General features: G+C 51.5%; 2 protein-coding genes across 2 annotated transcripts; both read left to right on the forward strand.

Annotated features, from left to right (window-relative positions):
• Nucleotides 1-1,754: 1,754 nt before the first annotated feature.
• On the forward strand, nt 1,755-5,415 carry LOC132239209 (transcriptional repressor CTCFL-like). The gene is made up of 4 exons (XM_059705217.1): nt 1,755-2,306; nt 2,946-3,156; nt 4,653-4,823; nt 5,138-5,415. The coding sequence occupies exons 1-4, from the start codon at nt 1,755-1,757 to the stop codon at nt 5,413-5,415; spliced, it is 1,212 nt and encodes a 403-aa protein (XP_059561200.1).
• A 1,494-nt stretch (nt 5,416-6,909) lies between these two features.
• Nucleotides 6,910-21,280, forward strand: LOC132239210 (transcriptional repressor CTCFL-like). Its single transcript, XM_059705218.1, has 5 exons — nt 6,910-7,536; nt 8,094-8,243; nt 8,590-8,750; nt 18,498-18,603; nt 19,754-21,280. Exons 1-5 carry the CDS (start codon nt 7,521-7,523, stop codon nt 19,909-19,911), a joined length of 591 nt encoding a protein of 196 aa, XP_059561201.1. The 5' UTR covers nt 6,910-7,520; the 3' UTR covers nt 19,912-21,280.
• Nucleotides 21,281-23,108: the final 1,828 nt, after the last annotated feature.

Genomic DNA, 23,108 nt, shown 5'->3' on the forward strand with positions numbered 1-23,108 from the left:
CATCCCCACCCACTTTCCTCCTTCCCCGTACCCCTCCACAACTCACCCTGCCCACCCCAACGCCTCTTATTCCGCTGACTTACAGCCCCATGTCTTGGACCCCCTCCTACCTCACCTCCTCCCCCCCCCTCCCCCCCAATCTCCTGCTCAGGTCTCTGGAGCCTCCTACAGGTTCCCTCCTCCCGCTCCCGGTCCATCCACCCGCCGCCTATTTCCAACTCCTATTGGTGCTCCCTCCCCGTCACTCCCCCCATTTTGTCACTGGGAGCGCCCCCTATAATTCCCCCTCCACTTCCGTCCTCCCCTCCCCCCCCAGCTCTCTCAGCGCCCCCTGCAGGTCCCCTCCACTTCCGTCCTCCCCCCCCCCAGCTCTCTCAGCGCCCCCTGCAGGTCCCCTCCACTTCCGTCCTCCCCTCCCCCCAGCTCTCTCAGCGCCCCCTGCAGGTCCCCTCCACTTCCGTCCTCCCCTCCCCCCAGCTCTCTCAGCGCCCCCTGCAGGTCCCCTCCACTTCCGTCCTCCCCTCCCCCCAGCTCTCTCAGCGCCCCCTGCAGGTCCCCTCCACTTCCGTCCTCCCCCCCCAGCTCTCTCAGCGCCCCCTGCAGGTCCCCTCCACTTCCGTCCTCCCCTCCCCCCAGCTCTCTCAGCGCCCCCTGCAGGTCCCCTCCACTTCCGTCCTCCCCCCCCAGCTCTCTCAGCGCCCCCTTCAGGTCCCCTCCACTTCCGTCCTCCCCTCCCCCCAGCTCTCTCAGCGCCCCCTGCAGGTCCCCTCCACTTCCGTCCTCCTCTGCCCCCCCCCAGCTCTCTCAGTGCCCCCTGCAGGTCCCCCTCCACTTCCGTCCTCCCCTCCCCCCAGCTCTCTCAGCGCCCCCTGCAGGTCCCCCTCCACTTCCGTCCTCCCCTACCCCCTAGGTCTCAGGTCCCCCTCCACCTGCCCTCCTCATCCCCCCCCCCCAGGTCTTTCAGGCTCTTGCTGGCCCCCTCTATTTCTCCTCCTTCATCACCCCCACCTCCAGGTCTCAGGTCCCGCCCTCCACCACCCTCCTCAGCAGTCGCCCCGCCCCCTGGCCCCGCCCCTTGCACCCAGCACCCCACCCCCACCCCCTGCTTTTCTGCCCTGCGCCTGCGCACACAGCAGCCTTCTATCCTAGATCCCCCTTGATCCTGGAGCCTAAGCCGCCACCTGGGCTGGCAGCGCCTGCAGCCCTCAGTCCAGGCGGAACGGCGGGGAGGGCGGGCCAGCACCAAGGCCACGCCTCCCGGGCGCGGCCCCCTGCAAAGCACGTGCTGCTCCGCTGGCCGGCAGGTGGGTGAGGCGGTGGGAAGGCGGGCAGGTGGGCTGGGCGGTGTGGAGGGGCCGGGCCGGGGAGGGGCCGGGAGTGGGGGTGCGCATGCTCCGTCTGCCAAGTGGGTGTGGGCTCAAGACTCCAGGCCCACGGGCCCGGGTGGCTGAAATGGTGCTCAGTCTGGAACTGTGCAATGGTGGAAAGCTTGCTCAGGCCACCTTGCTTGTCCTAGGTCGTGCATTCGCTGAAAACCTGCTCAAGCCCAAATCCATCGGTTCTAGAATGTTCTGAACAAATGCCTGCTTTAGCCTATCCTGCTGAGCCTCAGCCCCTCCTAGGCCTCTACTGAGTCAGCTTAGTCCTGATTCCTATGAGGCTAAAGCCTCCGAGGTCAGCCCCAAAGCTGCTGGGGCCAAACCTCAGTGTGCCCCACCGACCGCTTGCTTCTTTCTCAAACAGGCCGAGTCAAAATGGCAAGGACGGAGGTCTCGGGCCCTTCCAGGCAATTCACCAAAATCAAAGAGCTAGAATTGGTACCGGAAAAGGCCCAGGAGGATGAGCAGGAGGGTGGCGTGCGCAGAGCGAAGGAGCCCCCAAACCCGAGGGGAGTGGAGGCCAAGTGCACCTATGGGGCTCTCCTGACCCATATCTCCGAGGGAGAGCAGGAGCTGGTGCCCGCCGCCATGGAGGACGACGGGAGGCACATCCTGACCCTCCAGGCGGTGTACCCCACCTTCAAAGACGGGGAGCTGCAGGAGGTCGGCTGTCAGATGCCACAGCACCAAGAAGGGGGGCCGGGGATGATGCCGCAGGCGGGCAGCGCGTTGCCCTCGCTGCTGTGGGTGCGAGAGGGGTCCCGGCAGAGCCTGCACCAGTGCGTGACCATCAGCATCGAGGACGAGCTGTACTCGCTGCGGGCGGTGGAGCCCGTGCAGCTCCAGGTCCTGCAGGACAGCGTGGCCCTGGCCCCTGAGGACAGTCCGTGTGCGGAGAGCCCCGCCGAAAGCCCTGGGCTGACTAAGGTACGGCTGGTTCTAAAAAACTGACCCCTCACGTGGAGATTTACAAAACAAACTGTTTTTTAGGTTGCCTTTTGTGACGTATTATGTATGGACAAATGAACCACACTAAAATAATTCCCAGAAAAATCCTGGAGAGCACGTGCCCTTTTTAAGAGTTTAAAGAGTTCCACCAATTAGAATACTATCAGGTGACACTGTGCGGTCTTTTTTAAAATAGTGTTGTTTTGCCCTGACCGGTTTGGCTCAGAGCCTCGGCCTGCGGACTGAAGGATCCCAGGTTCGATTCCAGTCAAGGGCATGTACCTTGGTTGCGGGCACATCCCCAGTAGGGCGTGTGCAGGAGACAGCTGATCGATGTTTCTCTCTCATCGATGTTTCTAACTCTCTATCCCTCTCCCTTCGTCTCTGTAAAAAATCAATAAAATATATTAAAAATAAAATAAAATAGTGTTGTTTTACCACCAAAACTCCTTGATGCTTAATAATTACGCTTAAGCATGCTGGTTGCCACGGACAACCTTATGTGCTACTTTAGTTTTCTTTTTCGTTAAGTATTCCTTGGTGTCATCAAGGCAAAGCGTTGAGTCAGGTTGTGATTTACGTGTCGTGTTTGTCTGAACGCTCGTTTTTATTTATTAGCTTGAGGAGAGTCCGGAGGAGGACCCGCTGCCCGCTGACGGAGGCGTCCAGCTAGCGCAAGACCAGCTCTTTCTTCTGGAAGCAAGGCGGGGACAGGAAGTTGTTCTGGCAATTTCAAACTTAAACACGCAAGAAACAGAAGATCGTCCTGCTTCTAGTCAGCCACCTGTTGAAACAGCCAACTCGCCAAAAACTCAACAGAAGACCAAGGGTAGGCGGGTTCATGGTGTGACAGACCCTGCATAAAACTGGCTGCTGTTGAAGTTTTAAGTGGTTGACTTCTAGTTGCTCTCAGAATGTCAGGAAGTGGGAGAAATGTCAAACTGATGTTGTATACTGTGCATCAAAGCCAAGTGTTTTGCATTTTGCACACCAGTGTTTCAAAAGCGCAGAAAATGCTCCTGCAAAGTGCTGTGCATGTACATGGAATGCTGGGCTTTGATCCACTCCCCAGTGTGCAGCCGCTCCCCGCCCAGGAGGAGTGATATGGAGAAGGCAGCAGAGGCGCCTCTGGGGGAGAGGAAGGTGAGGTGAGGCCAGGAAAGGACTAGGAAACCACTCAGTGGGGACTACCCGTCCAGGCAGCAGGAAGTGGCCTGTGGGTGTGGCTTCATAATGAGGCTGGATGGTGCTCAGAGAGGGAGATCAGGCGAGATTAGGAAGGACCTTGAAGTTATGTTAAAACTGAGGTTGATGCCAAAACCGGTTTGGCTCAGTGGATAGAGCATCGGCCTGCGGACTGAAAGGTCCCAGGTTCGATTCTGGTCAAGGGCATATACCTGGGTTGCGGGCACATCCCCAGTAGGAGATGTGCAGGAGGCAGCTGATCGATGTTTCTCTCCCATCGATGTTTCTAACTCTCTATATCTCTCCCTTCCTCTCTGTAAAAAAATCAATAAAATATATTAAAAACAAAAACAAAAACTGAGATTGAGCCCTGGTGTGGTTCAGTGGTTAGAGCACCCACCTGTGCACTGTGGGTCTCTGGTTCGATTCCCGGTCAAGAGCACATGTACCTTGGTTGAAGATTTGATCCCCAGACCCGGTTGGGAGGCATCCAATCGAAGTGTTTCTCTCACATCAATGTTTCTCGCTCTCTCTCTCTCTCTCTCTCTCTCTTCCCCTCCTCCCTCCCTTTCTCTCTAAAAATTAATGGAAAAAAATATCCTTGGGTGAGGATTAACAACAAATTAAAAAACTGAGATTGAATCTTGGCAGCCCACAGGATGAATTTGACCTTCGAAATTATTTGTTTGGCTTTTTAAAAAAATAATTTCTTACTTGTTTAAATTAAGAGTTCACCCTCCAAATCTCAAATTTTACCTCATTTTTTTAAAGTCCTATTTGGCAACACTTGGCTGTGTTTCCTTCTTCCTGCAGCAGGTGGCTGGGCTGGGAAGTGACTTGGTTTAGGAAGTCACACCGCCACCACGGCCGGCGGTCCAGGTCACTCACTTAGCAGTACCGCCACTGGCTCCCGTCGGCGGTTGAATTTGCAACCCTCGCTATATAGTAGTTTCTCATATATTTCAAACAAGAAATTGTGCCCCCAAAACCCCAATTCCCAGCTCATTTTGGGTTTTTAACGTATTTACAAGTGTGTGCACTCACGGCCACTGTCTAATCCCAGCGTCCTTTCATCACCCCCAAGAGAAATTGAAACACAAAGAGGTTGTTACAGAAGCATCAACTGTCTCCTTCCCGCAGGCACAGAGCAGGCCTTCCACTGCGACCTGTGCATGTTCACCACAGCCAGGGCGGCGAACTTAAACCGTCACGCGAAAACCCACACCAACGAGAAGCCGCACGAGTGTCACCTGTGCCTGAAAACCTTCCGCACAGTCACCCTCCTACGGAACCACATCAACACCCACACAGGTGACCGCCGAGCAGGACGCGGCCCTGAGCGACGCGTGTTAAGGCGTCAAGGATGCGAATGCAACCTGTTCTATGTGAAGATAACGTGTTGCTTTAGGCTTTTTCGTTTTGTCTTGTTTTCTGCCATTTCAGTTAACAACACTGACGTTACAAAGATTTTTCTCGCCTCTGCCTGGCCTGTGTAAGGTTGGAAGAGCAAGCCTCTTCGTCACATGTAATGCATGTTGAGGCTGAGTGTCGTTCAGACGTTATACATTTCTAAGGAAACTTGTGGTGAAATCTTGCTGAACAGGATAAACTGTGTGATTTTACAGGAACCAGGCCGCACAAGTGTGGTGACTGTGACATGGCATTTGTCACCAGCGGAGAGCTCATCCGGCACAGACGTTACAGACACACTCACGAGAAGCCGTTTCAGTGTTCCACGTGCAAGTATGCGAGCGTAGAAGTAAGTTCACACGTGTGCTTAAAGCTTCGTGGCGTCTTATTAAGAAGTCGCTGTAAATTATGTTACATTAAACTAACAGCAGAATCCCTTACAAAAGAGGTTTTATTAAAGATATTATTCATACACAGTCTATGCAGGAAATAATAGTCATTCAATTTTCTAAATTGAAAATAGAAAATTGGATTTCTTTTTGCTTTGATTACCTGTTAGCAAAAGCAATATATAAAAGTGTACAAATTACAAATAGAACTGCGTGAGGTGCTTGGGAAATGAATCTCAAATTATGCTCAAAGCTCTCCCTCGTATGTTAGGGAGGGCTCAGGTCCACAGACGCAAATGTCTCCGCTCCACACAGACCCCAGGTCCGGGCTGCAGGGTGGCTGACGCTTTTGCCTCAGTGGCTCTTGGTCAGATACAAAGCGACGTGCTTGAAGGTTTAAACATACCGTCCCCTGATACTACAGAGGAACCGAGTGTTTCAAACTTCAGTCATGTGTCCCGGTCATATCAACCAGATCCTTTCATGTAGACCTTCTGGCAGGCTCAGCCGCTCGCTGGATGAGACGAACGAACGTGACCATTGCTTTCGCTGTCTATTCTACGAGGAATTTTTAAGGACTCCACTGTCTGTCGGGACACCTGTGGGACCTGGTTTTGAGCCCAGTTGGGACAGGATACTGCACTCCGGAAGGGAACTAAGTTAAAGGGCACGACTAACGTTGAAAGAGGGGAATGATGCAACCTCGTTTCACACACGAGGGAATTTCACGGACAGGGTCAGACTCTGATTCCAAGAATTTTTTTCTGCTCTTACTGTTTTTGAAAGTTCTTTCTCATCTGAGTTAAAGGTTGCAACTTTAGTTTGAAAACACAAAAATGAAAGTTTCAAAGAACAAGGCCCTCTGAGACGCTCAAGCCTGGAGTGGACTTCGGTTGGTGTCCTGAGGGCTGAGCGCAAACATGGAGGTGCACTGAGACCCTCATCCGGAGTCCGCCGTCTGCACGCAGCCTGTGGACTGGCCGGCCTGGCACGCGTGACCCCGTTTTATGAAGTTTCCAAGTCTTGCCATACTGGTCTGCTTTAAGCGGGGCGTCCTAAGCTCCCCGCACCCCCATGCCATTTCTCACACAGACGCCAGCAGGAATGCATCACGCTGGGGTGCCCAAGACATCCTGTGAAAGCTCTGAGCGCCCCCTCCCACACCCTCCCCTGTGAAGCTATCCGGAGGAGCTTGACACATAGCAGCCTTTGATCATCACAGCCCTTCATCAAATCTTTCATGCTATCATCTTAAAAATTCTTTTTGTTTCACTTTCTGATTTACTTGAAGACATCTACTTTTCATCTGAAAAAAAAAATCTAATGCTTTTGGTTTAGATCTAAGTCTTCATTTGTTCTTGAATGTTCTTCGGGCTTATGTGTGCGTGTCACTTATTGGGGAATGAGACCCAGAGACCACAGGCAGGGCATACGGGCTCTCTGACTTCCGTCACCCCTGCCCTGGTTCTGGGGGGTAACAGAACCATCAGGCAAAAGTGATCAAATGGGAGGTAATGGGCGGTTTGCCCTCTAACTGGTTGCCTGGGGTACGTAATTAATCAAATTAGAATGTATGTTCTTCCACTTAAAAGTGACTCATTGTAAAGAAACTCCGGGCACATGGCACCATCTCTGATGGCCACGTGAGTCCCACAGAACCTGAGAAGGGCCTCAGACAGGTGTCCGCCTCTCAGAGAGCAAATGTTTCAAAATCCTCATGTTACTTACGCAAACGAAAGCGCCCTGCTCTGTGCTTCTGCATCGTGGCCTAAACTTTGCCGCCCGAGTGTAAGCGGCCTTGGAAATGGAAATCAGTCCCGGGCGGCACCGAGTGGCCAGCTTGCCGTGTTCCCTGTGGAACGTGAAGTTGAATCTGAGAGTCTCTGGAAACCAATGCTGGTTGCTCCCGAAGGATCTTAAACGCACGTCAAATGAAAAGCAGTCGTTGGCAACAGAAGATAAAAAGCAATGACCTCTTCGTGTTTCTCAGGGTGCCAAGTAAGGTCTGAGGTTAAAATGTCAATCTCTCTCTATAATGCTGATAAATTGGATCTAAAATTCTCTGGTTTCTCTTGCAAACAAGTACCTTCCATGTGTTTACTAGGCGAGTAAGTTGAAGCGCCACATCCGGTCACACACGGGGGAGCGTCCCTATCAGTGCCACCTCTGCAGCTACGCCAGCAAGGACACCCACAAGCTGAAACGGCACATGAGAACACACTCAGGTAAGCGAGGCTCACGCTGGAGGCCACGTCTCAGTTCAGGAGTGAGCTGGTAAGACTTACTCTTCAGGTTCGAGCGTCAGGGTGAGTGTCTCCGCGCCTTCTCGGCCTGGGGACTCGCTCTGTGCCTTTGCGTTTATGTGGCATCCAGGAGCCCACATAAGCCCTGTGCTGTCACGCCGCTGTGACAAGGAAGACACCATCAAGCATTTGCTGCCATTGGTTGTTCAGGACTTAAAAGTCAGCTCCTTAACGCATCCTCAACCTGGAAGCACGTAAAACAGAGCGCTGGTCCCAGCGTGCACGTACTTTATGCTTCGTTGTAGAAGCAATGTGTTCATATGTGCTTCTCAGCTCCTTACATCGAGGATGGGAGCTAGATGGGGTCTGGATTCGGCTTGGGAATTTTGTACTAATTGGGGGTGGACATAGGAGGAAGGGGGTGAAGCAGGGGCCCAGGGAACAAAAGACAAGCGTTCAGCCCCAGTGTCCCTTGGGGAGGATGAGGCGTGCGGGGTGAGGCCCCGCTGCCGAGGGTCGTCTTTGTCGTCACCCTGCAGGCGAGAAGCCCTACGAGTGCCACGTGTGCCACGCGCGCTTCACCCAGAGCGGCACCATGAAAATACACATCGTGCAGAAGCACAGCGAGAACGCCCCCAAGTACCAGTGTCCGCACTGCGCCGCGCTCATCGCCAGGAAGAGCGACCTGCGTGAGTGTTTGAGTTGCTGAACTTCCTTCTGCAGGGGAACCTGTGGCGCCCTGGGCCTGATGCCAGGGAGGCAAGGCCGCTGGGCTGCAGGAGCTAGTCTGGGAACTTGTATTTTTTCCACCAGTCCTGTGGTGCCCTCTGGTGGCTGGTTCGCATTAGTGCAGCTTCGCGGTATTTTGGTTGTGAGAAGGGAAGGCTGCTCCTGGCATCTGGTGGGCAGAGGCCAGGGATGCTGCTAACGGGCCTGCACCCTCCATGTGCTAAGAGTGCTGCGTGAGGAACCCTGGCTCAGAGCAGCCTCACAGGAAATAACACCCCCAAATACAATGTCCTGTAACGGTTTTAGGGGTCCATATCCGCAACCTGCACACTTACAAAGCCGCAGGGATGGAGTGCCACTACTGTCCTGCTGTCTTCCACGACCGCTATGGCCTCCTTCAGCACCAGAAAACTCATAGGAACGAGAAGAAGTTCAAGTGTGAGCACTGCAGCTACACCTGCAAGCAGGTACTGAGTTTCCGTCGGTTTGGGGACGCGGTGGGAGGCCGTGGACTATGGAAGAATGGAGGGCTGGAGTGGGGTTTTCTGTCACTTTGAAAATGCTGAAAACAGTCATGCTTTTATAAAAAGGCTATTGAAAATAACTAGAAGGCAGCTATGAGCCAATAAATTAAAGCAACAGTTCCTAAGTATGGTTCATAGGCCCCTAGAGGTCCTCAAAACCAATCAGGGCCATGAGATCAAACTTGTTATTGTTACCTAGAGGCCCGGTGCATGAAAATTCATGCCCTGGAGGGGGGTCCCTCAGCCCGGCCTGCTCCCTCTCACCGTCCGGGAGCCTCAGGGGTGGGAGGCGACCGGGCGATCAGGGGAAGGCAATGCCCCATCACACCTCTGCTGCTGCCACCACCGGCAGTGCAAGCCTCGGGCAGCCCTGGTTACCTGAGCCTCAGCCGGCCCTGGGCGGCTGGGGGACTGGGGGCTCCGGAGGCAGGCACGTGGAGCAGCCAGGTCTGCCTGGGGGTGGGCCCATCCTTGCCATGTGCCTGCCGCCCCAGCAGGACTGAGGAGACTGGGCATCGCCATCTTATGGCTGTGGGTGCTGCCATCTTTGAGGGTGTGACAGTCAATTAGCATATTCCCTCCTTATTGGCTGTGGACACCACCATCTTTGAGGGTGGGGCAGTCCATTAGCATATCCCCTCCTTATTGTCTGTGGGTGCCACCATCTTTGCGATGGTGTGAGGGTCAATTAGCATATCCCCTCCTTATTGGCTGTGGGTGCCATCTTTGAGGGTGTGACAGTCAATTAGCATATTCCCTCCTTATTGGCTGTGGGTGCCACCATCTTTGCGATGGTGTGAGGGTCAATTAGCATATCCCCTCCTTATTGGCTGTGGGTGCTGCCATCTTTGTGATGGTGTGAGGGTCAATTAGTATATTCCCTCTTTCTTAGATAGGATTGTCCTGGCCAGGTGGGTCGGATGGTTGGAGTGTCGTCCCCTACACCACAAAGGCTGTGGGTTTGATTCCTGGTCAAGGTGCATATGGGAAGCAACCGATCGATGTTTCTCTCTCTCTTTCCCTCTCCCTCTCCCTCTCCCTCCCCTTCTCTCTCTCCCTCTCTCTCTTCCTCTCCATTCCTCTCTCTCTAAAAATCAATAAAAACATATCCTTGGCTAAGGATTTTTAAAAATATTGTCCTTAAATAATGAATTAATGCCAGTATGCCCTTTGCTGTGTGGCATTGGCCCTGGTTGTGCAGGAGCCGTGGAGGTGCCTTAGTACAAAGCAAAGCAGTGCCGTCACCATGTGTCCTTCCCCTTTGTGCACGGGAAGCAGAAATAACGGGCCGTGTTCCTCACTAATGTCCTTGGGGAAGCAGCAGAGCTAGGAACTGTATTCCGTCTGCACCCTGACTGCTCGGGTGACGGGCTGGGGGTCGGGATGAAGCACCTCCCCCTCTGAGGCAGGACAGCGTCTGGGGGACAGCGTCTGGGGGACAGTGTCTGGGGGACAGTGCCTGTGGGACAGTGTCTGGGGGACAGCATCCGGGGGACAGTGCCTGTGGGGACAGCGTCTGGGGGACAGCATCCGGGGGACAGTGCCTGTGGGGACAGCGTCTGGGGGACAGCATCCGGGGGACAGTGCCTGTGGGGACAGTGCCTGTGGGGACAGCGTCTGGGGGACAGTGCCTGTGGGGACAGTGCCCGTGGGGCTGCTGGTGGTGCCAGCTCAACCGGCCACTTTCCAGGATCTGCCAGCGCAAGCGACAAACCGCTTACTCAGTTCCTGGGTATTTAACAATACCAATACCTTCTCCTGGAAGGTAAAGGAAACAGGCACATCACTTCAGAGAAATATTGTGGCCAAGGATGCATCAGCTTTTAAGAGGGAATTAGAATTAGAATTTTGGGAAACATATCCAAAGATGGGAGTGACTTTAAGAAAGCAGTTTTGTATATGGTATAATGAAATGTGTTGGCATTCAGAAGCTCTTCGTAACTCAAACTGATTTTTTTCCAAACAACCAATCTATTATTTTACAAAATGAGGGCTGGGTAAAGAATCCATTCAAAGTATAAGACAGAGCAACGGATTTTCATGTCGCAGAGTACAAAAGTTCATTGGGTGGTTTCAGATTCCACGTTCTAGCCAGTTTTTAAGAAATACCACTTTTTGAGTTTTGGTGTAATATCAAAAAGAGAATGTCCACAATCATTTGAAAAGGCTATTAAAATTTTGCCCCTTTCCCAGCTACCTATCTGTGAGAGTAGATTTCCTTCATCTACTAGCATCTCCACCACAACACATCTCAGCTGACTGAAGGCAGAAGCAGAGAGAGAACCAGGCTGTCTTCGTTTAAATTTGAATTTCAGATAAATAAGTACTTTTGTATATATGCATGTCCCAGAAGGTAACTGGCAACCCTATCTGCTAAGCCAGATACTCATTTTCGTTTTGAAAAAAATAATGTGTTTATAGAAATAGGTTAACATGTAGTTGGTTTATTGTTCTTTTTAAAAGAATCTATAACTATTTTAATTTCTCAGTTTTGATGTCTAATAGAGTCAGTGTTAATAATTTTTTGAGCATTAATAATGTTTAAGAGTAAAAGGGGTCCTAAGACCAAAAGTGTGAGAACTGCCCTGGCCAGGGTGGCGCAGTTGGTTGGAGCATCGTCCTGTACGCCAAAAGGGTTCGAGTCCCAGTCAGGGCACACACCCAGGTTACAGGTTCAATCCCTGCTCGGGGCGCATGTGGGAGACGACCTGTCCATGTTTTCCTCTCATGTTGATGTTTCTCTCCCTCTCCCTTCCTCTCTTTCTAAAAAATCAATGAAAAGCCTATCCTTGAGTGAGGATTTTTTTTAAAAGCATGTGCCACTTGGATTTTTCCTGGTTAGGAAAGGTAGAAGTCAGTACTTACTGTGTTTCAAAGTAGGAGCTATAAATGGTAAATGCTTTAAGAAATAAATGAGGAAAGAAAAGATGAACCAGGAGAATTTCCTGGGAGATGGACAAGACTTGGAGGGGAGGAGGGGCCCCGGGGGGGTCAAGCAGAGCGCAGACAGGGGACCTTGAGCTGGGACGCTGCTGGGTGCTCTGAGTGCTTTGATTCTGGAGACCCGGGCTCCAGGTGGGACGGTGACTCCCAGCGGGGAGCCCGGGAGATGGTCCTGGAGATGAGAGGCAGGTGAAGGGGCGGAGGGTGTTCCGGAGAGAGAGACATGAAGAAAGACTGTCCATTCGGTAATTAACAGGAGGGCGGAAGTGCTCCTGTGTGTCATCTGAATAATCAGCATTTTAGCCCTAGCCGGTTCGACTCAGGGTGTAGAGCGTCGGCCTGCGGACCCAGGGTCCCAGGTTCGATGCTGGTCAAGAGCATGTACCTTGGTTGCAGGCTCCTGGCTCCTGCCCAGCCCGGGCCCTGTTGTGCAGGAGGCAACCAGTCGACGTCACATCAATGTCTTGCCCTCCTCCGCTCTCCCTAAAATTCAATGGAAAAATATCCTCGAGTGAGGATTAACAAAAAAATAATCATAGCATGTTAAATCAAATAAAATGTGTATTTTTGTTTGATTTTATATATTTTTTGTCCTGATTCTCCCAAAATTCTTTTTTTTAAATATATTTTTATTGATTTCAGAGAGGAAAGGAGAGGGAGAGATAGAAACATCAATGATGAGAGAGAACTATTGATCGGCCGCCTCCTGCACACCCCCCCCACTGGGGATCGAGGCCACCACCCAGGCATCTGCCCTTGACAAGAAAAGAACTCGGGGCCCTTCAATCCGCAGGCCAACACTCTACCCACTGAGCCACACTGGCTAGGGCTCCCGAAATTCTTTAGTCCTGTAAATCTTGGTTAAAATGTCTGTTGTTTCTTTGCTGAGAGCAATCATTTGCACCATGATGCTTCTAATTCGATGTGCAGGTTTGTTGTCATTCTATCAGGAAGTAGGAGGGAAATGGAAGCCTCTTTGCTTCCAGCCCCACACGGCCCCTGAACTGGAACTCTGTGTGTTTAATTTGCGAGTTCCGTCCGCCCTTCGGAAGCGCCGCTCACTGCGAACAGTGCTGGAAGCGGGTCTGCAAATCCGTGGGCTCCGGGGGGAGCATGGTGGTCCTTTCCCTCCCCGAGGTGTGCTCTCCGACCCCGACCCCCGGGCTGTGGGCCGCTGGAGCCTGGGCAGGGCCGCCCACCGCTGTGTCGGGAATGTCTCCGCTGTGACTTTTCTTCGTCGTGCGCTCATCTTTGGGGGGAAAGAAACACAGGATAAATAATGTCTGACACAAAACGTCCCTGCGAAGAGCTGACGGCCGTTTCCCCCCCTCCCTCCAGGGGCGCCGCATGGCGCTTCACACCCGGACCCACGCTGGAGAGAAGCCGTTCGCCTGCCTGTCCTGCAGCCAGCGCTTCGCAGAGAAGGAGCTCCTGAGCGCCCATGTCAGGAGGTGCCACGCGGCCTCCCCGCCGGAATGCCCCAAGTGCAGGAAAGTCTTCTCCCGCCAGGTAAGCTCCCGGGCGCCATCCGTCTCCCAAAAGGACCCGCTCCCTCCCAGGCCCCGGGTCTCTCTCAGGGGCTCAGCCCCAGGCATGCACCTGCCAGGCAGCGCCCGCTGTGCCGTGGGAAAGTGGCTGGTAGTCGCAGAGCGCTTGGCAATCTATCAAAGTGTGTCTCTCCTTCTGCCAGAAAAGACAGTCCTGCAAACAAGCCTTGCAAATACTTTTAGGGGTTCCCAGGCGCACAGCAACGCAGGAGGAACCCCTAGTTGTAGTGTGACGCTTAGAAAGTGAATGCGATTTAGGCTTCTTCACAGGCAGAATGCAATTTTCAGTGTTTCACAGATGGACGGATATATATATATAATTGATTTCAGAGAGGAAGGGAGAAGGAAAGAGAGATAGAGACATCAGTGATGAGAGAGAACCATTGATTGGCTGCCTCCTGCAATCGCAACCCAGGCATGTGCCTTTGACCAGAATCGAACCCAGGAGCCTTCAGTCCTCAGGCCGACGCTCTATCCACTGAGCCAAACCAGCCAACGCTCACAGATGGTCTTAATATAGCGCTGTCGGTGCTGTGCTCAGCAAACCACTTACCCTTCCGCTTTATTCTTTTTGGGGTGTTGTGTTTGTTTTCTCTTTGCGGCCTAACGAATTGCCTCACGCCGCTTGGCTTATAGCACCAAACATGTCTGACCTGCGGTCTGTGGCCCCCCTTGGCCGGTGCTCTGGCTGCCGGCCCCCGCGAGGCTGCCTCAGGGTGTTGGCGGGCTGTACCCTCTGAAGGCTGCCCCGGCTGGGGAGCCACTCCGTGGAGGTGGGCACAGGCCTGGGTTCCTGGGCACACGGACCTCTCCACTGGACTGCTCCAGTGAGCAAGGGGGAAGCCACCGAGCCTTTTGTCACCTGGTCTTAAAAGTGACAACATTCCTTCTATTCATTAGAAACGAACCACCGAGCCCAGCCCATACTCAAAGGTGGGGCATGAGGCCCCTTAGAAAGGAAGAGTGACAAAGAATGTGTGGCCACTTAACCCCCCCCCCCCCCCACACACACACACACACACACACACACAAATAATTAGCTAGGTCCTTAGATAATGGATGCTCCATGCTAACTTTACAAAAGTTTGAGTTATCTGAAGTTGACTATTTTTACGGAGGAAAACTTTTTTCTCTTGAAAGGTAGGGTAGCTGTGTGTTCTGGTAGGTAGCATCGTGGGATAATTCTGGAGTGTTACTGCCAGTAGTTCAAAATGTCAAATAAAAGCCATGGCAAAGCTCCAAAAAGGAGCATTCCCATGGAGTTAACATTGTGCAGAGCGCCCTCTGGTGAGAGAAACAGAAAGCGGAGAACAGAGTGAGTTGGCCCCATAGTGTCCCTCAAAGCGTGGAATCAGAAGCTTTCAAACTTTGTCTTTCATTCGAGAAGGAAGATATTTGGATTTACATCTGGAATGTATACAAAACTCTTACAACTTAATAATAAAAAAGCTCAAATAACCAATTAAAATCAGACACTTCTAAACAGACACTTCTCCAAAGAAGCTCATGAGACATGCTTGGCATCGTTAGTCACCAGGGAAATCCGAATCAGCATCACAGTAAAGATACCCCTAGAACCAGCTGTTGTGATCGCTACAACTGAAGAAGCCATAGTGGTCCTAGCCTATTTGCTCAGTGGATAGAGCGTCGGCCTGCAGACCAAAGGGCCCCGGGTTTGATTCTGGCCAAGGGCATGTACCTGTGTTGCAGGCTCCTCCCCGGCCTGGGCCCTGGTCAGGGTGCAGGCAGGAGGCAACCAATCAATGTGTTTCTCTCACAGGAATGTTTCCCCTTTGTCTTTCCCTCTTTCTCCCACCTTTCCCTAAAAATCAATGGGAAAAATATCTTCCGGCGCCAGGATTCACAAACAAACTAACTAACAAACACACCATGAAAGAGCTGGAACTGGGGCTCTCAGACACTGCTGCTGGGTTAGTGGCGAAGCCCCTGGCTGGCGTGCTGTGATTAGATCGCTGGCCCAGGCACCAAAGGGTCATGGGTTTGATTCCTGGTTAAGGGCATGTTCCTGGATTGTATCCCACATGTATCTCTTTCACATCTCTCTCTCTCTCTCTCTCTCTCTCTCTCTCTCTCTCTCTCTCTCTGTCTCTCTCTCTCTCTCTCTTTCTCCCTCTCCCTCCCTTCCCCCCTCCCTTTCTGTCTCTCTTCCCTCCCTTCTACTCTCTCTAAAGATCAATGGAAAAATATTCTCTAAGGAGCATTAACAATAAATAAAAATAAAATAAGCCCAGTCGGTGTGGCTCAAAGATTGAATGTCCACCCATGAACCAGGAGGTCATGGTTAAATTCCCAGTCAGGGCACATGCCCGGGTTGCGGGCTCAATCCCCAGAAGGAGGCAGCCGATCAATGATTCTCTCTCATCACTGATGTTTCTCTCTCCCTCTCCTTCCTCTCTCTGAAATCAATAAAAACATATTTTTTTAAAAAGCATTGCTGGTGGGAACACAAACTGGTATAGACACTTTGTAAGACACTTTGGCAGTTTCTTACGAAACTAAACATGTTTTTTGCCATACGATCCAGCGGTCACACTCCTTGGTATTTACCCAAAGGAGCTGAAAGCTTATGTCCACAGGAAAACCTCCTCGTGGGCATGTATAGCAGCTTTATTCATGATAGCCGACGCTTGGCAGCCACCAAGATGCCCTTCGGTAGGTGAATGAGCACTTAAATTGTGGTCCATCCGGACAATGGAATGTCACCCAGCACTAAAAAGAAGTGAGCTGTCAGGCCATGGAGAGACGTGGGGGAATCTTTTAAAAAGCGTTTTCTGCTGTTGCTTTTTTTAAAAATATGTTTTTATTGATTTCAGAGAGAGGAAAGAGAGAGAGATAGAAACATCAATGAGAGAAAAACATTGATCGGCTGCCTCCTGTACATCCCCCACTGAGGGCTGAGCCACAACCTGGGAATCGAACTGTGACCTCCTGGTTCATAGATTGACGCTCAACTACTGAGCCATACCAGCCAGGTGACATGGGAGAATCTTAAGTGCACATTACTAAGTGAAAGAAGTCAATCTGAAAAGCTACGTGCTATTTAATTCCAACTATATGATATTCTGGAAAAGGCAAAATTATGAAGACAGGAAAAGATCACTGGTTTTCAAGAGTGGGAGAGGGAGGAATGATTGGGTGAACACAGAGGATGTTTAGGGCTGTGAAACTACTCTGTATGATACATGATGAGCACATGTCATTATACATCTGTGCAAACCCATAGAACATACAACACCAAGAGCAAACGTTAAGGTAAACTGTGGACTTTGAGTGATGATGACGTACCTGTCAATGTAGGTTCATCAGTTATAACAAACTAGAGGCCCGGTGCACAAAATTCGTTCATTCATGATGGGGGGGAAGGGTCCCTCAGTCCGGACTGCGCCCTCTCGCAGTCCGGGAGCCATCAGGGGATGTCCAACTGACGGCTTAGGCTCACTCCCCACCCATCAGTCAGACAGTCTTAGCGCTGCCACAGAGGTAGGAGAGCCCGGCTTCTGGCTGAGCAGTGCTCCCCCTGTGGGAGCACACTGACCACCAGGGGCCAGCTCCTGCATTGAGCATCTGCCCCCTGGTGGTCAGTGTGCATCATAACAACAGGTCATTCTGCCGTTTGGTCTATTTGCATATTAGTCTTGTGTTATATAGGATGTACCATCAGGTGGGGGTGTTGATAGCGGGGAAGGTGTGCAGATGTGGGGCAGGGGGTATATGAAGACTCTCCATCTCCCTCACATCAATGGGTTGCCTTCTGCACCCACCCAGAATGGGGACCAAACCCACAACCCAGGAATGTGCCCTGACCGGGAGTCAAGCCCGCCACCCTTCAGTGTACAGGACAATGGTCCAACCAGCTGAGCCACACCAGCCAGGGCAACAAGCTTCTGTGCTTCAGCACACAATCGTCCCGGGGCGTCACAGGCAGGTCCCCTTCCTCCCGGGAGGACCCTGCTCTGCACTGGGGATGCTGGGTCCTCCCAGGAGCAGCTTCTCTCCGGCACAGGGGTTGTCTCACTACCTCGCCCCCTGAGTCCTAAATAGCCTGGGTGTCCTGTCGGTTCCTCCACCTGCTTTTTAAAGGTTGGGTGTGTTTTCGTTTGACTTTTTTGTTCATTCAAAACTGACGTGAGACGTTCTTAACCGCGAGCTTGACGAGGTTGTATGTGTCAACCCTGTGCCTTTCTCCCCCCCCCCAACCCCCCCCCCCTTCACGAGGTGTGCACATGTCTTTGCACGTTTCTGGGGAAGGGACCATCGCCCTTTATCCTCAAGGGCATCCTCGACCCGAGAGGCTCCGTGTGCCCATCACCACCGTGCAAACCAGGGGCCGGCGGGATTTTCCGTGAAGGGCCAGACAGTGACTATTTCAGCTCCTCAGACCAGACAGACCCTCTCCGCCCCGACTGCTCGTGTCTGAGGTTAAAGCACGAACGCAGCCGGAGGTGGCCGTTCGTAAATGAAGGGATGTGGCTTGTCCCGGGGCACATGCTGTACAGGAGCCGTCGGCCGGCCAGGCTGCCCTCGGCCACAGCGCACCAGCCCCTGTGCACAAACTCCACACGGAGTTCCAATAACCCGTGACCTTCCCCCTCTGTCATATGCGAATCCTCCTTCCGCCACCCATCAGCCCGGGAAGCCCCATCCTGAAGTCAAAATGGGAATTTTATGTAATCAGCAAATTTAATTTAATGGCATGTCACCGGTATCTGCCACTAGCATATGGGCTTTGCAGAGAGTGAAGGTTTTCTACCTGATGCCAAATCCTCCGCAATGCTCCTGCCTGAGGATATATCGCTGCAAGGCCCGCCCAGGACAGACCCCCACTGTAACCTGATTGCTGTTCGCAGTGTTCATAGCTCAGAGCGGGGCAGGCGAGAGCTGGCAGGGCCGTGATGGCTCTGGTCTGTTATTGGTTTTCATAAAGTCGACCAATACATTGAATTTCTGGATTAATATCAAGCCTCGCCTCGGAGAGTAGAAGCAATCTAGAAAAGCCCATTTTGACTCTGTTACAAAGAACTATCTAAAACACGCCAGCTTTTGGCTCGACCTACACACAACAGAAAGGGTCACCTTTACAAAGTCACCCTTTTGTGTCAGAGTGTGAGGCACGCGCCACCGTGGCCACAGCGCGTCGGCCGCGCGCCTTCCTCGGGCTCAGCGTGTGTGCTCCCCGCAGGCGAACATGCGGAGACACGCGGGGAAGTGTGCGGCCGCGGCCCCCGGAGCAGGAGGACGGACCCAGGCGAGGATGTGGGCGGTCCCGAAGGAGGAAGACGAATACGGTACCTCCTTTTAAACATATTGGGGGTGACTTTGACCATGATGTGCTCGCTGTCCCTTTCCCTGGGTGCTGAGCGTTCTGCGGGGAGCGCACCCGGGAACCCTGAGGCCCAGGCCCTGAAGGCACCGGCCCAGGCCTGGCCCAGGAGCGGCTCCTGCCACTTGGGGGCAGGTTTTGAGCTCCATTTGGCCCCGTGTGGTCAGGGGGGAAGCAGTCTGGTCACTTACCCCCTCTCAGGGCTGCAGTGAGGTCGGAGTAGGGAGGGACTGGGGAGCCCTGGGCAGACCCCACACCCCCCACCACATGGGTTCCTGGGGGGCACGTTGGTGAGGCTGGATGCCCACCGCCCTCCTGTCCCTGAAGCTCCCTCAGCTGAGCCGTCAGTTGCTGAGCGCTGTGTTCGCACCGGAGGTGCTGCAGTAACGACTACAAACTGGGGGGCTTGGACCAGGAGGTGACAGACCCCCCACAGTCTGGAGCCAGACATCCTGAATGGAGGCGTGGCCAGGCCCCCTCCCTCCGGGCCTCCTGCCTCTTCCAGCTTCTGGTGGCCCCAGCGTTCCCGGGCTCTTGGCTGCATCACCCGAGTCTCTGTCTGTCTTTACCTTTTCTGTCTCTTACAAAGCCCTTGTCATGGCTGAGGGCTGCCTGGAAAATTGAGATGATCTCATCGCGAGGTCCCTAATTACCTCTCCAAAGACCCTTATTTCAAAAAGGTCACACTCAGGCTGGGTGTTAGGGTGTGGACACAACTGGGGGAGGGGGCAGCGATTCGACCCACACCAGGTACACCCGTTTATTGGAGGCGACAAGCCAGGTGGATTCCAACAGCAAGCCCAAGACCAGGCCACCTGGACCTGGGCTCTAAGTGGGAGGGACCTGAAAACATCTGCATAGATGTGTGACTTCACCTAAATGCGCGGGTCGTGTTTAAAGCCCCACAACGGAGAACACTGCAGAGCCGAGGTGGAGGAACCCTGACAGAGGCAGGGCTGAGAGCAGACTAGTCGTCCTGTCCATCCCAGAAAGACTGCTTTCTAAAAAGAGTGCTGCTAGGCTCACAACCAAAATACATTCGCACTGGCTCCTTGGCCTTATTTTAAATGTGTCAACCCTGTGCCTTTCTCCCCCCTCCCCCCCGCCCCCCCAAGAAGCCGCTGCCTGGGAGGCTGAGGAGGCCTCCATGGTGAGGGGAGACCAGTACCTAGGAGAGATGACTCCTGGCAACTGCGGGGAAACCACAGCCGGAAGAAAGGACCTGGATGGAGACCTGACCTGCGAGATGGTCCTCAGCATGCTGAACGGGTGAGGCGTCCGGGCCATTCTCACAGCGCGCCATCCTCACGCGGGTTGGGAACGCTTAGCTTCCTCCGTGAAGTTTGTGACACTGGTAGTCATAGTTTCTTCCAAAGCTGGAGGCAGTGCCTAGGATTGTTTGCCTGTTTTTCACTGAATATTTACAAAATTAAAACAAAAAACATTGCAGGTATTTTATAAGAGGCCCACATCTTGAATTGAGGGATGAAATCCCAAACCCATGAATTCATTCACTAGATTTTGGCCAAAGTGGCCCACAATGAATGAGCAATGATTTTTGGACAATACCTGTTGCTGTCGTAGCACAGACTATTGAGTGCTTCGGCCAACAGTCAAAGCTGGAAAACTTTATGTTGAATTGTACATGCCCGTGATAGTTCTAATATTACAATTTTTAAACATAAAATATAAATTTTATATCCTTTTTTGTACAAATGAATTTTCCATAAAATTTAAAGTCATCATAATACTTTTAATGAGTTTTAGATTCAACACAAAGAACCTCAATATTATACCAAAAAACAAAACAAAAACTGAGTGGAAAATGAGAAACTCTAAATTCGACTAGAAAATAATGTTTAACCTATTTCACCTCGGTGTCTGAGCAAAGCCTGCATTTAGGTCTTTGTGTGCTTCCTGAATTGTGTCCTTTGGCTGGAAGGAAATCACCCTGGTTACTTCCCATTACTGCTTATCAGCATATCAGGTCATCACCCGTTTGTTCTGCTGAAACCACTTTATGTTTTCAAAATAATTGGCAGAGAAAAAACAAAACCCTGGTCGTGAAAATGTGTCCTGGAGAAGAATTTGTACCTTTTTAGAGCCCCCAGTAAACAATGAGCCTTTGAAGACCTTCCCATCTTCGAACAGCATGTGAAATGCCCAGAATTAAAGTTAACTAGTTCCTATCTTCATAATGAGACGCATTTTTTCTTCTGAGCTCAGCACTTGCTTTTGCTGTGAAATTTTCTCCCCAGAGTTTAAAATCAATGATGGGTCCTAAATTCAAATTCTTTTTTTTTCCAGTTTAATTGCGGTATAATTGACAAATAAAAATATGAGACGTTAAAGTGTACTTCACCATGATTACACCGTGACTACATTGTTTAAGAATCTCTCCCATCTTGTTAGCTCAGTTCAAATTCTTAAAATGCTGATCTGTTGTTAAAAATATCCCAAGTCAGAAGCGCTGGACAAGGTGAGCCTGTGGGAGGGCGTTATATTCTTTTCATAACAACAAACCATTGAATTCACATAGTGAGACATAGTCTGTTATATGCTACCATTCTGACTATTTGAACTTTTGTAATTGTTTCTTATTTTTTTACTATTGTTTAAAGATGTTTTGCATAACTCAATAAAATGACTTAAAGTTATCTTTGTTACAAAATGTGCATGGTGGTTCCTAAAAATGTCTTTTTTCCCCCCTGATGAAGATGTGGAAAAATCGAAACTCTTGTGCACCGTTGGTGGGAATGTAAAATGGTGCAGCCCCTATGGGAAACAGTAAGGCAGTTCTTCAAAAAAATTAAAAATAGAACCACCCTATGACCTAAAATATTGAAAGCAGGGCTTTGAAGAGCTATTTGCACACGCACGGCCATAGCAGCACTATTCACAGTAGCCAATACGTGAAAGCCACCCAGTGTGCATGGATGGATGGATGGGTCCGTAAGGTGGTCCATCCATACCATGGAATAGCACTCAGCCTCAAAAAGGAAGGGATTCTGACACCTGCTACAACGTGCATGTGCCTTGAGGACATCACATTAAGTGCAATAAGCCAGACACAAAAAGACAAACACTGTATGATTCCACCTATATGAGGGACCCAGGGTAGTCAAATTCCTGGAGACAGAAGGGAGAATGGCAGGTGCCGGGGGCGGGGCATGGAGTGCTAGTGTTCCACAGGTGCGGAGTTTCAGTTGGGGAAGATGAAAGAGTTCCTGATGGTTGCACAACAGCGTGAATGTACCCAATGCTGTTGAACTGCCCACTGATAGTTAAAATAGTGTTATGTTGTGTACTTTACTACAATTAAACATTTTTAAATTTAAAGAGAACCGATAAACATGTTTAGCCCTGGCTGGGCTGCTCAGTGGGTAGAGGTCGGCCTGCGGACTGAAGGGTCTCGGATTTGGTTCTGGTCAAGGGTATGTACCTCGGTTGCGATCCCTGGCCTCAACGCGTGTGGGAGGCAGCCGATCACTGTGTCCCTCTCTCTGTCTCTCCCCCTCCCTTCCACTCTCTCTAAAAGTCAATGGGAAAATATCCTCGGGTGAGGATTAACAACAAAAAACCTGTTTGAAACTGCAAGCCCAGTTGGTATCTAACAACAGCAACACCTCCTCATAAGCTGTCTTTTGTAAGTGCTTTGCGGTGTTTTCCATGTATAACACCTGAGGGCATGTGATGTAGAATGAAATTCAGATGATGGTCTTTGGGTCTATAGTATGTGTCCAGACTCCCACCAAACGCCTGATGAAAGGAGAAACTCGTTTGTTCGTCAAGCGCAGTAACTATTAGTGCATTCGGTTTCTGAGGCAGGAGCGATGACAGCGGTCTCCACAAGAGGGCAGTTGTGTCTCCCCTCCGCCCTCCTTCCTCCCCAACCGTGGACACACACCTGCAGCTATTGGAGCCTCTGATAGGAATGGCCAAGTTGGAACAAACTCTCCCGCGGGGGCGTGATCAATGTGGTACCATAGAGAAAGGTGAACAATGGTTTGCCCCTATTCGTAACAGGAGGGCTTCTTGCACTTGATTTTGCCACGTGAAGAAAGGGGCCTTTACAAAACCTGGAGGTGAGGACGGGGTGGAGGCCCTGAGTTCAGACGCCTGGGGACGGAGCCACCTTCAGAACGGGAACGCTTCAGCTTAAAATAGCTTTGCGGCCCACAGGAAATCGTTCTGGAATGTATACCTCTTGCACAATTTAACGTCTCTGTTTCGGGGGGAGGGTGTTTAAATTACAACATTGTTTGACAACAGTTTTACTATGTAAAGGACGCTTTTTAAACAAACCTAGGACCTGGCGGCTGAGGCCTGCGTTGCTGCAGTCAGCCACTGACGGGGCGGCTCCCAGCGGAGGGTTAGCCCTGAGGATCTAAGCGAAGAGTTGATATTGTGAAGTCTGACAGCTACTACTGAACATGGCACGTTTACAGATGTCATTTCCAGCATCAATGT

Source organism: Myotis daubentonii, chromosome 8, assembly GCF_963259705.1.
Source record: "Myotis daubentonii chromosome 8, mMyoDau2.1, whole genome shotgun sequence".
NCBI lineage: Eukaryota > Metazoa > Chordata > Mammalia > Chiroptera > Vespertilionidae > Myotis > Myotis daubentonii.

Coding starts and splice junctions, on each gene's coding strand:
- LOC132239209 (XM_059705217.1), top strand. CDS start 1,755: ATGGCAAGGACGGAGGTCTCGGGCCCTTCCAGGCAATTCACCAAAATC. Junction 2,307..2,945: donor AAAGCCCTGGGCTGACTAAG/GTACGGCTGGTT, acceptor TTTATTTATTAG/CTTGAGGAGAGTCCGGAGGA. Junction 3,157..4,652: donor AACTCAACAGAAGACCAAGG/GTAGGCGGGTTC, acceptor TCCTTCCCGCAG/GCACAGAGCAGGCCTTCCAC.
- LOC132239210 (XM_059705218.1), top strand. Junction 8,244..8,589: donor CGCCAGGAAGAGCGACCTGC/GTGAGTGTTTGA, acceptor TAACGGTTTTAG/GGGTCCATATCCGCAACCTG. Junction 18,604..19,753: donor GAAGGAGGAAGACGAATACG/GTACCTCCTTTT, acceptor CGCCCCCCCAAG/AAGCCGCTGCCTGGGAGGCT.